Consider the following 14,662-nt stretch of genomic DNA (forward strand, 5'->3'; position numbering starts at 1 on the left):
ACACTGAATATAAATTGATTGTAGCATTTTCTTAAGAAAAAAAAAGTTAGATGAAGAGGTGGGCCATAATTGTTCTAAACTCTACAAATGCTGTTTGGTTTCAGCCTTGCCAAAACTGACTGAGTGTAAAATGTACTTTGTGTACAGTGTTGCAGAAACCAAATGGAAAAAAACCCCAAAACATTTCTGTGTTACATCACTATTCATTTTGGCTGTCCATGTTCATTATCACTTGCAATATTTAGACAAAACCTGAAACAAAGCAAAACAAAAACAAAGCAAAACAAAAAAAGGCAAAACAAAAAAACATCAAAAAAACCCCCAAACAAACAAAAAAAAAAGCCCACCAGAAAAAGGAGCATTTTTTACAAAAATCAGCAAAAAAAAAGGGCAAAATTTTAGTTTACAAAAGACCCTGGAACTAGAACCAAGAAACTTCTAAAGATGTAACACTCTAAAATTAAGTATCACCATTCTTTGACTCATTTACATGCCTAACCAGGATGAAATCCAATTGTCATGGAGTTTCTATAATCACCTAGTAACCCTATAATGTATCTTGGGGATAAATATTAAACTAAAAAATTTTAAGTACCTCTAGCTACTTTTACATTTAGGGCTTTTTTAACTCAGACATATTTTTAAAGACCTTGAAGCTGATAGGAAGCTTTTCATTACCTTTTCTTTTTCCCCCATCTGTGTCCAATTACATTCTAATTTCAAAAAAACTTACTTGTTCTTTCTCAACGTTTGCCATTCTCTGTACACAGCTATCAGGGACACTTCTGTCAGAGGTAGCAGTTTAGCTCAGTGACAGCAAACCTTTTCCATCTATAATGCCATGTTTGTGCCAGAAGCAGCGCTGCATTTCATGATCACTGATGTCACTCCTAATCCATGTCAGTGACAAACTTGGCACCAGTGTAAGTGTCTAATTCCCAGTGGTCCAACCTAATTGGTTAGGCACAGAATCTGCATTACAGGAACAGTTTTTTCATCCTAGCAGTGCTCCTGCTCTGAAGTTTCTGGAAGGTTTATGTACCAAGTGTCCCACCTGCAAAAGGGCAGTTGCTCCAACCTCCTTAGCTAAGCAGAAATTAAATCTTGACCAAGCTGTGGTGTTTGCCAGCACAGCTAAGAGCCACGTGCCTTCTACTTTTATGTTAAATATTTCTTGCCCCTACTTAAACTGTCTATTTCACCTCCCTGCTACAACTTCTGACAAAAAAATTTTGTAGTGTGAGCACTGTCTTTTTGTGCATGTCTAAGCATCTGAAGTAGTCAATCTTGTCTGTGGCAACTGTAACAATATATGCTACAGCAAAAAAACCCACAAGAAGTTCTGCTACTTTACAAGATGCTTGGGACAATGACTTATTTAAAGTTGATGGGGGTAAGAAGACATGACTAAACATTTTGAACAGAGAAAACTTTCAATATATATTAAATATATTACATCTAAATACATTTACTTCCACTATGAAAAAATTAGTTATGGTCTAATATCATGCAAAAAATTTAATAAAGCAGGTGCTGGGAGCGTACTTCTAATTTAGACACAGTCTTTTCAAAATCAAATGGTATTGTGAATAGTGCAAGAATGCTGTAAAACCACTGGGAACAGAACTAATGCCAACAGGGTTGTTTTGCAATGTGACTATTTCAAATATGGAATTCATACTACAGTCTCTTTACAGTAATAAAAGTATGGTATGTATTATCAAGGAGCCAAATCTGCATGAAATAAATCCTGAACAAAAATTAAACTCACACTGACATTTACACTTCTACCTTGCATTCAAATCTATGCATATTAAGGGAACTCTCTGGCCATGAAAATATTCAAATGTACAATAAGCAATGTATAAACAATTGCAGCACTGAGCTTTGAGAAATTTGGGGAACTTCAATGTGTTCTGCTGGCCATGGATACTGTTTGGTTATCAACTTAACTATTACTGAACTATAATTGCACAATGACACAGATAATTAATTACCTAAACCCAGAGATAACTGTACCTCTTGGAATGGATCCAGCTCCATCCATCTTGATTTGATAAGAACTGTGTTACAAATGGCAGTTTGAAGTCTTGAAATCAGTTCTAATATAAATAACCTTATGCTGGGAAGAACTACTTACGTTCTGCAGAGAAGGTACAGGTGATAGGAGCTTAAACTGAAAGGAAAGTGTGCTCCCCATGAGTAGCTCAGTTAGCTCTGTCACCTTAGCAATCTCTTCTATGAAGGAGAGTACATCTACTAATGCAATGCTCCCTCCCCAAAAAAGGCTATGAAAGGCTGACAGCTGTGTCTCAAATCAAGACATTCACATGGTTTTTCATCTGTTTACTCATTTGAACAAATGGACCTCTAGGGATGACAAAACAAAGAAAGATTTGTTACTGAAGCAGAAGGAAAGAATGAGGTTAGGAAACAACTGGAGAATATAGATCAACGATGGTGGCATGCTGGCTGTTGCTAATGACAGGATGAGAGCCTATCAGACTGAGATGCAACAATCAGAAGGAAGCGAGCAACTTTTATACTTAGTATTCTTTTTAAGGAGGAAAAAAAATCAATGTAAAAACATAACACACAATTAATTAAGTTAGGACGTATTTTACCAACAAATAATTAGTTAAGGAAATAAAAAGGTTCTACCTGCGTCTGAATTGCGATCTTCATTTCTGGATGGACTAATTGTAAAAGGAAGTTTACGTTTCATGGAAGACTTTTCTTTCATCTCCTTCCCCACATCACTCCTATCCACTTTTGGAGTTTTGCTGTAGGATGCAATCTTGTCCTTGCTCTAATATAAATAAAAAGTATACTAAGTAATTTTTGCATAAAGCAGGACAGTCTTATAATGTATACATACTGAAAAGACTGACATGTGAGAATGCATGTGCTTGTGTATAAGTACGTGTATTACAAAATTTATTCAATAAACAATAGAATCAATTGTCATTTCTTTTTAAAATTACTAACTTCTATGTTATTTCAGACACATCACTGTAGAAATGCTGTTCACTATTAGAGGCTTAACTAATTAGCAAAGGAGCAACATAAACTGAACAAGAATTTGCCAAGTCTTGATGACGCCCCCAATTTCCTTCCCTGACCATAACAATCCCACTAAAAGCACATTAAAAGTCCACACTGCAATTTAGACTGTGAACTGTAAACCCCCCAAAACCCTTCTAATTACCCTCCCCTGCCTCCGCTCCCACCCTGTGATACAACAATGCAGAACTCCCTTTCTATTTCAACAATAACAGTGCAATGTTTCATTCGAGGAAAATCTATGAAGAAAGGTTTTAAACTGATACCAAATTTAGAAGAAAAAAGGTGCAAGTTATTTGGATTCTTGAGTTGTATAAGTCTAGATATTTTGGCTTATGACCCGTATTTCAAATAAACAGAGAAAAACCTAAACATACTTGCTATTAACTTATACTTGATTACACTAATATAGGAGGAAAGAATGCAAAACCTTTACACCAACCAGGTTAGTGTAAAGACTGCTTGAGAGAACCCTCTGCAAACCCAACATCTTAGCTACCAATTGAGTTGCAATGCAGAGACATCTTTTCTGTACAATACATGCTGCAGAAACAATTATCCACTCTGTCAGCTATCACAACTCTACAGCTTCATGTCATTCTTAACACATGATCAGATGAAAGTACTAATAGATTAACTTCCTAAAGGTAGAAGAAGAATATTCACCATCTTGCCAATCACTGCAAACCAAAAAGCTGATCCTTGGTACTTCTGAAGATTTATTCATTTGGAGGAAAACTAAAAAATAACTTGAAGTAGAGGTACTGTTCTCAAAGGCACCTTTCCTTTTTTTCAAAGAAACCAAACTCAGGTAGGAAGACATCATCTGACATGCTGAGTTTAAAATGTTGCCAGAAAGTTAGGCAGAAGTGATTAGAAAAAGAACCTGTATCAAACCCTACAGCAGAAGACAAATATCTGTACAAGGGAAATGACAAAGAAGGCATTAGTCTGTATCAACAGAATTCCTGAAGTATAAAGGCTGCTGCCCTCAGAGAACACCTGCCTTCTTCACTCCAAGTTTAGAAACCCAAAAAAACAAAGTAAAATGCAGAATAAAATCCACACACCAAAACCAAAGCCAACTCTCCTTCAAAACCCCAAAGGAAACAACACCTTCCCCCTTTTATTTTTTTTTTACATGCTACCCAAGGAAAAAAAAAAAAAAATCTAAAGACCCAAATCCCTTAAGACACCCCTAAGCCCTTGGATCATATAGTGCCTGTGGTATTAGTTATGAAAGATGTTCATCCATCTAACACAAGTCATCAATTCCAAATGCATCTCTAAGTTAGCAAGAGCAGATCCAAACTCCATTAAGCCTTTCCACATCTCTTCCATTACACACACAAGTTTCCCACTTGAGCCCAACCTCACCAAGAGCTTTCTGATCCCTTGTTTCAAACAAACCATTTATTTCTCCTATCTATGTATGTGCATTTCCCACAATATGAAGTGGCATCAAAATTTTATTTCTTTCTCTAGAATATTATCTTATGTTTGGTACTATGCAATAGAAAGGATAAACTAAAAATAATTTTAAATTCCTAAGCAGAAAATCTTGGTTTCAACTTGTTCAGTAGAAAAAAACAAAAACCACAACTTTTTGCAGTTGGTAACCTCTGAAAAGAATTCCTTTTTTGAGGGCACTCCTCAGTAAAATACATCAGTAAGTGCTCACAAAGAGGTACAAGCTGCTTAAGTAATTTGATAGCTTTACATTCATTCTTAAATTGCTTATATGTATCATGTTAAATATTATGAATGATGCAGTAGTTTTTGAATAATGACTGAAAATTAATTATATGAAACTCTAATTAGGAGGAGAGACAGTTCAAAGTGCATACTTTCAGATAAATAAAAACCCATTGAAAATTTTAAAAAAGGCTATACATAGAATACACAGAAACTGAAAAAAAAAAAAGGGAGACTATTCTGTTCTTTAGCTAATGTGGAAATAAGCATTTAGCATTCAGTGATGGACTTTCCAATCCAAAGGTTGCAATGGACAGGGTGTTTGAGAAGTCTGTATCAAGTTGATGCTATTTATTATTTTTGGTGACAATGCTGAAATAGAGATACAATCAGATATCCAGACATCATCACAACTGAAAGAGAGGAAGAAGCAAAGAGCCCTGGCAAGGCAACTGTAAAATGACTGATTTGAAAAGCAGTCTTAATACAAAACAAAAATAGGAAAAGCCAGAATAAAACCAAGGTCCTACAAACTGATAAAAATAATTAACTGTACCATCACAAAATGCTGTGTTAGAAAACTCTTAATGGCATCCTGGAATCAACTCCAAGTAAAGGAAGCAGGAGGAGGAAGTAGAAACCCTGCAGGTTAGACCAGGCATTCCATTTTCAAGAGTGAGCATTCACTGTTGCAATTGTTCCTAGCCACTGCAACAGCATGGACATCTCTTTCTCAGGGTCCAAGGCAAGGTTTAAAACACAGCATCAACAGGTCTGTGGCGTTACTTGAATGTGACCCATATAAGCCACCTAAAATGAAGTTGACATTTTTAATAAAATAATCTGTAAATCCTGCGGATTTTCCAAAGAGGCTGATTAATCTCAAATGAGAACTGCTGATCAGAAAAAACATTGTTGAGATGTTGATGTTAAGAAAACGAAACTACTGCTGCAAAGTGAAAAGCATTACATACTTTCCATGTCCACTGCAGCTAGAGAACATTTAATGGCTTTAGACTGCAACAGGAGACTAGCAAAGGTTATTTATCCTTCTACTAAGTATCTAACTCTATGCCAGTCAGCATAATTAAGAATCAGAATAAACTGCCCAAGGAGACAGGAATTTCCATCAGGCAAGCTTTAAAGAAAAGGTCTGGCAAACATCTGTCAGGAACTGAGTACAGCTTATTCTACTCTGGGGCAAATGGATGAACTGGATCTGCATGTCTCAACCTTTAATGCATGCCTCACTGGAGGATGTAGTAACAAGGAAGAATTTTCTCTGTCAACAAAACCATAACTAGTGTGCTATGATGAGGAGCACATTTTTAATCTGTTCAACAGGAACTGTCTCAGAAGGCTAACAAACAGCAGTCTGGACAATTTCTTGATATCCCATTCCAGCTCTATTGTCTGGTACTTCTACAATCAATGACAAGACACAAAAGGAGGCAACAGAGAGCCATATAATCTAGCAGATGTACTAAGCCCTGGGAGAACAAGCATTCTTTTTCTGCCTATCAAAGATAATTACATATTGAAGCATATTCTGTATGGTACCAAATGGTTTTGGGCACTATTGTTGGAGTCTTCCAAGGAGAGAATTAATTCTTACGAACTCCAAATGTGCTTCTCCTTTGGAAGAGATATCCATAGTTTACTTCCTTAGTTTGGCCATATGAAGTAAAAATTCAGATAAATTAAAATTTCATCATGTTCATATGTTAACAAAATATCTTATGCCTCATGAGATAAAATACCTCAAACATTAGATGGTCTAGCTGCTGTATACACTTCTACTATTTTTTTATGCTTGCCAGATAAGCAACTGAAATAAAAATACATGTACTTTAATGCATACATGATATAAACTCAGTTTATTAACAGCAACGTTATTTCTAATGGTTTTTTTGAGTTGTCAGAAGACTTGAACACACAGTTCACGTGTTCACATAGCTATTCACTGGTTGTTAGGGATGAAAAATAAGCATTAATTTCTGGACAAATATGAAAGATTATGCCTAATAATAACAACAGTAATCTCACTACATTTCTCTGCCAACAGTTAAGAGTGCACAACTAGAACCAGCTAAACAGTGTAAAAACTATGAAATGGAAACAAAACCCTACAAGTGTTTTTTCTTTTATCTTATGCTAGCCATTGGAATAGTCTTATGCCATTTAGGTCACTACAGCTTTTAAGTTGTGAAGTATGGGAATTTTTTAATGGACTGGTATCCTTTAGCATTACTCATCATTTGTAAGAGGCACTGTTTTTTATGAACATTATTTCACACTAGGCCTCAGCACTTCCTAACACCAATTACATTACCTAATGAATCCCTAACATTTTTCACACTTCTAATGAGTTAAGAACTATAACTTTTAAATTCATGGCTGCACATGTTTATGCATTGAGAAAAATCCTTATTTGCTTTACAGATATTTCCACTACCTTTTGAAGATATTTCATTAAAATTATCACTGTTGATTAGCCTGGTCAATCTTTATTTACTTCAGGGCTCTATGTTTGTATATGTAGTACAGAGATTTACCTTCATGACTTTGTGTTGTTCAAACTCACACTTTACCTTAGCCTATTGCCTGCCTGATTCCAAATAATTTTCTTGGCAGAATCTAAATTATGACATTTTGGCAATATTTTCTCTATCTTTCCTAATCCATTCTGAAAAGTGCAGATTAGTCAAAGGCCAGCTGAACACTTCTCACAATTGTCCATTAGAAAACAGGTATGTGACAGTTTAAGTGATTATTTAACACAACCATGTATTCAGTTCTCAAAATATGACAACTGTGTTTATTATGCTAAAAACAGGAACATTAACTGAAACATTTCTACTCACCATTAATAATATTAATTCTCTGTTTTTATTTAGGACCTTATATTACGTGCTGTTTTATATCATGCAATTCCAAACCAAACCCTACATCATTCTAATCTCAAGCTGTCCACTGTACCAGGGTGGACAGTGAGCAACACTGGACAGAACAGTACAAGCAGTTTATCAGCTTACTTTTTGGTATCACCTTCATCAGTCCATCACTGGGATTCCATATTCACAGCTTTTGTTGAACTTCCATTCCCTACTCTGTCCCTAAATTACTGAATGATACTTCAATTAATGTGACCATATCCCAAATAAAGACCAGAATAAATAGGAAAAAAAAAGAAAACCCAACATTGTTTCATCTCTTTACTAGTAAGCTGATTTCCTTTCCCTATTTTATTCTGTTATCTTCCTTGTCTTATCTAAGTAGTTCATCAGAGTCAGCAGAAAGAATTACCTTTGCCTCACTTTACTGGGACCAATGAAACAAACTAGAACCAGACTAAAAGGTCTAAAGGTTTCTATGAATGTTTTTGGAAGATAAAAAGTTACAAGTAGATGCTGAATCTTCTAATCTTTTCCTGTTTTTTAACCTCCTCCAGTCTGTCTTGTATCCATTCATCATCAAATGGTCTTGCAGAGAATACAGATTTCGACACAAGGGTAAGTATGACCACACACACAGAGAAAATCCTTTTCTAGAGAAGACAGCTTTATAGATTGTTGGGAAACAAACAGATTCTCTCTCCTTAGGGGAATACAATATACATGTCCCTCATCATTGTCAAAGCAGAGGATTACTCCAGCTTCTGTTATTCATTAGTAGCACAGATAAATCTGTGGTCTATTGTACAAGTGTACTAGACAGTCAAGCTGAAGAACTGGGTGATTTGAAATTTGCCTCCAGAACTCTGAAAATCATGGGATACTTCATATTCAAAAACAACAAACAACCTTTCAGCATGACCTGACATTCCTTCATTTTCCAACACTCAAAAATGGTCTGTACAATTTTTAGATGAGACTCCCTTGTACAGCAGCCACCCTAAAGCTTTGTGCATTTGGCTTTTAAGTCCTCCCTCACAGGGGAAGTAAGTCCCTCTGCTATAAAGGAATATTGGAAACTTCTGTTTTTCTTTGGTCTGTGCTCGGTCACAGGCCTTCACACCTGTTCTGTGTGTTTGCAACAAAGAGAAATACACAGTAAAATAAAATAAAATATGGATTGTTGTTCTTTTGAGTGTATGAAGACTTCAAATTAGCTAAGATATGGAGACTATATAAGTATATCAAATAAAACCAGAGCATCCAGATCCTTTTAAATGAACTTGCACATTACAATAAAAGTAGAATTCTATCCCACAGTTTAAGTTACAGTTAAATAAATATAAAAATGTATAACTTTTTTCAATACTGAATATATCAGAACATAGATTCATATTTATTTCTTCCAATTACAGCAACAAAAATCATGAAACATGCTTCATTTTACTGAAATTAAAGGGGCATGAATATAAACTTTACCTTTCTTGCAGTTGTTTTTTCCACCATGGTGCTATTGCTGTCAGAATTTTCAACTTGAACTGTTTTTGTAGACCCAAATTTGGGCATTTTATAGCTGTTTAGCTAGTTGTATCTTGTATCAGTGGGTTCATCCTGTGTCTGAAAAACAAACAAACAACATTACATAAATATACACACGGCAGTGTCATTTCAGGACAAATGTTACTGCAGATGGTAGCAGAGATGGAGAGTACCCCAAAAAAGACAACTACAACGACACCTGGCTCCAAGCATCTTCCTCACATGCAGCTCAAACCCTGGGGCAAAACCCCAAAAGGTCTAACACAGCTGTTCCTGGGGATGGTGTATGAAAAAAGCACCAAGTCAGCTGCTAAAATATCTCATCCCTCTAGCTTACCTTTTTAGAAGACTGAACATTTTTGGCTATTTTAACAGGTTCATAGGTTCAATATCTCACTTTGTGTTAAATGTCCTAAGGCTTAGAAAGATGAACAAGATTTCTAGCAACAGTGGAAAGAGAAATAAGGCTTTCTAGCCCGGGAAATTGAAACACTGTATATTCAAAGTAGTATGGGAAAAAAAAGTCAAGTCTTATGATTTATGATTCTTTCTGGATCAAGAGATGCCCTTTCAGAAGAAAAATCTTCTAAAGCTTAAACCCAGAACTAGAAACCTTAATTTCCATTGTCTATCAAATCAATTACATAAGCCACTACTAGAGCCAGATATATATCTATATAAAGCTCCAAGAGCTGTGTAGTGTTTCATCTCCATGGTACACCAAACAAGTGTCACTACAGATTCACATGATGGAAGAGGTCTGACTTGCCTCTTCCACAGCAGGAAGAGCCACCCTTTTTGCAAGAATGGCTGAGAGGAAAGGTCACACAAAAGGTAAAACTGCATTTGACAGCACTTTAAAGCTGATGACTTTTTATGGGTCTTTTTGAGTTGATGTATTTTGTTACAAGTATTTACATGATCACAATCTTACTGAGTTGTAGTAATTTTATGCTTGATCAAGTCACCATTTCAGGTGCAACATTTCTACTGTTGCTTTACCATTAAGGTTTTGGGATTATCATGTAGAGAATTTGTTGCTGTTCTAGGACCATGGCACTATTTTGGTTTGACACAGTTAACTGACAACAAATCTGGTGCAGATGACTTTGAAAAAACCATTTTGCACACTACACCTGACACATGAGACATTGATATTCAAACAAATTTCTACATCCTGCCCACACATCCATCCCTCCCAAAGCTTAAACCGTGGAAAATCTGAATATTTGTCTAAGATTAATACTGTTGTATACAAAAATGTAACATGCTTGTTTGTTAATCTTCCAGAATAGGAGGGGAAGAAAGTTCAAAAAGCTAAATCCTTGAGACAGAGAAGTAGGAAAGGTTGCACTAAGTTCTGCTGTTTTCCTCCCTTTCCCCTACACCTGAGGAAGTTGTTTTTTGTTTTGTTGGGTTTTTTTTAACACTAACCACAAGCTTGTGAAAAACAGGAAGAGATTAATTAGAAACAATCTCACAGTCTATAACCAGAATCTTGTCTCCACTATGATACAATATTGTGAAACTCGTACTGTTCTACTCTTACTTAAGACAAAAGAAACATTAGTATACTCCATTTATGGAGTGTTAACAGGATTGATGCAGCCTTACTGATACAGAAAGTAATTGTTCAATTTTAATGAACATTAAAGCACATGGTTATCAGCCTTTTGTTTTTAGTTACTTTTTGTAACAGCTGCAGGAACAAAAAAATGGTTATCAGTTCAAAGAGAAAGAAAACTACACTGAGTTTCCTGTAATTTACAAAAAAACTTTCCTGAATCCTAAAAGAAGCAACAAGTTACTATCTTCACAGAACAGTACTGTGCTGATTAGACCAAACATAATGTATGACCATAGTAGCAAATATCTGTTCCCATGGGTTTAAAAAGGGACAAGTCAAAAATCTGCTTCTGCTCATTTAGCCTCTGAAATCCTCTCTGTAAGTTTCATTTGTAACAATTCCCATTGTATACATCATGATTACAACTACTTAAAAAAATAATGGGTCAAAGTTTTCTTTATTATTTTAATCAAAATATTTTTCATTTCATATGCTGCTGTTTCCTTTCCTTCCTTTTTTACTGCTACCTGGCTCCCTGAAACTATCTCCATTCCTGCTTTTCTTCTCTTCCTTTCCTGGTTTCATATGCCACTCACTGGTGTATGACAGCAAAAAGCCAAACTTAAACAGCTCAGTAAAACTGATTAGCTTAGGCTTGGCTCCCTTGGTCTCATTTGCTTCACCAGCAGGAGCTGCTCTTCACAAAAGGCCTCCCTGCATGTCTCACCTGGACAGCAACAGTTTATTTTTTTAAATGGTAGAATAAAAACACCCAGCCTCAAGTATTGTATGGGGCAAGAGGGGGCAAGAGGACTATGAAAATACTTTCAAAATAGATTTCAATTGAAGGTGTTTTTAATAATACAGTTAGCTTAATATAGAAATAGAAGTAAATGAAAACAGAAAGCTTAGGATGTTTCCATTTTCTTTACCAAATGGCCAACAGGCAGAAGCAGATGTGCAGGAAGCTCCACCTGAACATGAGAAGAACTTTCCTGTGCAGGTGACCAAGCACTGGGACAGTTAACCCAGAGGTGTCAGAGTCTCCCTCACTGGAGGTGTTCAAAAACCCTGTGCCGTGTGCTCTGGGATGGCCCACTGTGCTCCCTTCCAACCTGACCCGCTGATTCTGTGATCCAAAGTCAATGTGAATTCATGAAATTCTTGACCCAAGTCAAATATGTTTTGGAAAAAAAAACTACTTTGGAAGTTCACTGAAACGGAGTGTTACATACTGGATTACCAAAGCAGAACCACCACACTCTAAGACGAACAAACTATTTCCATAAAGTGTTCCAAGTACCAGATTGCTGTTGCACAATGGCTGTGCAAAATTTAAAACAGACATAAATGCATCATGTATTTGAGAAAAAAAATACTTTTCATAAAGAGCAGATATTAAAAAAATTATTAAAATATCACTATGGTGGCCCAGAAATTAGGCAAACTATTCAACTGGTGATTACATAGTGTATGTAACAATAAAATTTTCTGCGGAATAAGTGATTTTACTGACACTTCAACTTTTATTTCCATTTGTCTGGAGTTCAGTGCCATTTCAACTCAAGTTCTAAACACAAATGTTTGCATTCATAGTGAAAATGTAGAACATTAACAGGGTCTTCCAGGGAAATCTAGATCTGTCTGCTTTGAGTTTTCCTCACTGCCATTTCTTAATGCAATTACTGGTTTATTAGACAATCTCGATGGCACATTTTGAATCACCAGAACCCTAAATTAAAAGTTAAACTCTTTACATTCAGATTATTCTCCTTTGTCATAACAAGCACTGTCCTTACTTTTCATCTGATAGACAGGCACAGCTGTGCTTTCTCTCAGACTGATTTCAAGCTTTTCAATAAAACAGAATTTGCTTCCTACTAAAGAAACTTCTCTGTATGTAACAAAATCAGATATTCTTATTTTCTGTTTGGACATCTTTCCTGCACATTCATTACCTATCATGAGTCATACTACTGGAAATACTGTTGAACTCTTCTCTCAGTCATTTTTCAACTAAGAAATGAAAAATTCTATTTTCTCCTTGAAGTAATAAAGGTATGCATCTAGACAGATCTATGGGCAGTGACATAAAATGCTAGGATTATTTAATATAAAAAACCCTGGACATAAAAAAAAAATCCCCAAAAAATTCCACCAACCACCAGAATTTCAGATATAATTAGCTACAGAAAATTAGTGATATAATAAATGTCTAATGCTAACAAGTCACTGTATTAATTTGTATAAGCTTACAACTAGCACTGATGAAAAAGATTTGAAAAAGCTTCTCCTTACCTATGCAAAAAACCAGGGAATTCAAGCAGTACTACAACAGTGCTGCTGCCACTGTCATTCACTCCTTTACATCTTTCAGTCTGTTCTTCTGAGAAATTAAGGGCCATGTGTTTGTGTTAGGTACATATGTATGATTCACTAATGACTTCCAAGCCTGTAGATGGATTTTCTTTTAATTTGGCAGCAGCAGAAATTTTCAAATATATTAAACTCACAAATTTCAGGGGAAAAGGTGGCCAGTGGATAATAAGAATAACAATAATAATCCATCAGTGTTTTTTGCATGGGAAGGCTTCAATATGACCTTCATGACATACTGCTTGGAAGAAAACTCCACATGAGATGGCCTTTGTAAACCACTTTTCCTTTCTTTTTTCCTCTTAGTTATGGGGGGGAGTTTTAGTTGAGACCTGCATATTACCAGAGTCAGTCAATTACAAGACACAAATTGCTGAGAAATTAAGCATCATTAGTTTTGGTGCTCACTGAACTAGCTGTTTCCTTTCTGGTTCAGACTGTGTTCCCTTTAACACCTACAGTAAATGTGACAGGATGCTTTGGGAAGGTTTTCTTGGTAGCCCTGCTGTATGGCTGATCTTGAAGGTTAGTTGCCTGCTGGGACTACATCAAAGCAAGGGGACACAAGATTAACCTTCTATAGGAATATCAGTAATTGATGAGTTCATTTCCAAGACACTGCATATACCCTCCTGCTCTAGAAAGCATCTGCATTTGAAAAGCAGGGCTCTAGAGTAAGGCAATCTTCTCAACTACCCCTGCTTCATCTGCAGGGAAGAAGAAAAACAAAATCAAAATCAAACAAACAAAGAAAATCCCTCTCTCAATAAGGATTTACTCCAGACTGGGAAACAGTGAATCAACTATAGCAAATTTCTGCTATAAATAGCTGACAGGAATGCTTCTGAATGTTATAATAAAATTAAACTACTGAAAATGACAACCATGGCTACATCTAAATCAGCAAGAAGTAAAGAATTATCAAGAGCAGATCTGTAGACTAGAACAGCTGGTAACAAAACTCCAAATTTCCACTAGTCACATTTAGCAGGTTTGCTCTGGACTACTTTAGTGCAGTTCCATGTACTAAATGCACATTAAAGGTTGGAGTACATTCAACAATTCCTAAACACGTCTCAGCTTAAACCAGGAGGAATCAAGCTCTGAAAACACTGTACATAGCAAACTAAACTATAGCGAGGAGAGAGGGCAGTCATTGATTTAAACTAATTCAATGTTTAATTGACCTGATTTTCTCTTAGCAATCTCCTTCCCAGCCCTAGAAATTTGTCTCTTCCAAGTTTATTTTGAAATGGCTGGTATGATCTAGATCTCAAAGCTATTAAGAGTCTACCAAAGGACAAAAAAATAGTTAGTGGATGAGTACAAGAGAGATGGCTAAGAACAGCTGAACTGAGGGAAAGGCAGGCAAAAGCCAACATTACATATTCTGCTCAGAGAAAGCCAGCTGGCCAACCCGTATGCACACACTGGCTAATTAAGAAGTATGTAGGTAGCTCACGCCTAGCCATACCAAATGTTATCTGCATTCTGGTGGGAGTGTGTCAAAGACAGATGAGGTTAACAC

General features: G+C 36.0%; 1 protein-coding gene across 2 annotated transcripts in view; it reads right to left on the minus strand.

The window, feature by feature from the left end:
- The window catches only part of ANKRD12 (ankyrin repeat domain 12), a 59,732-nt gene that overhangs the window by 31,642 nt on the left and 13,428 nt on the right, over window positions 1-14,662 (minus strand). Inside the window, exons 2-3 of one of the 2 annotated variants that reach the window (XM_074548495.1) lie at window positions 9,132-9,269; window positions 2,662-2,809 (exon numbers count right to left, since the gene is read on the minus strand). In XM_074548495.1, coding sequence (XP_074404596.1) covers window positions 2,662-2,809; window positions 9,132-9,218 — 235 coding nt within the window. In that variant the 5' untranslated portion in view covers window positions 9,219-9,269. Of the gene's footprint in view, window positions 1-2,661; window positions 2,810-9,131; window positions 9,270-14,662 lie in introns of those variants that run through there. The other variant, XM_014266822.3, reaches the window with a different exon arrangement.

The sequence above is a fragment of the Zonotrichia albicollis genome, chromosome 1, assembly GCF_047830755.1.
Source record: "Zonotrichia albicollis isolate bZonAlb1 chromosome 1, bZonAlb1.hap1, whole genome shotgun sequence".
Classification (NCBI taxonomy): domain Eukaryota; kingdom Metazoa; phylum Chordata; class Aves; order Passeriformes; family Passerellidae; genus Zonotrichia; species Zonotrichia albicollis.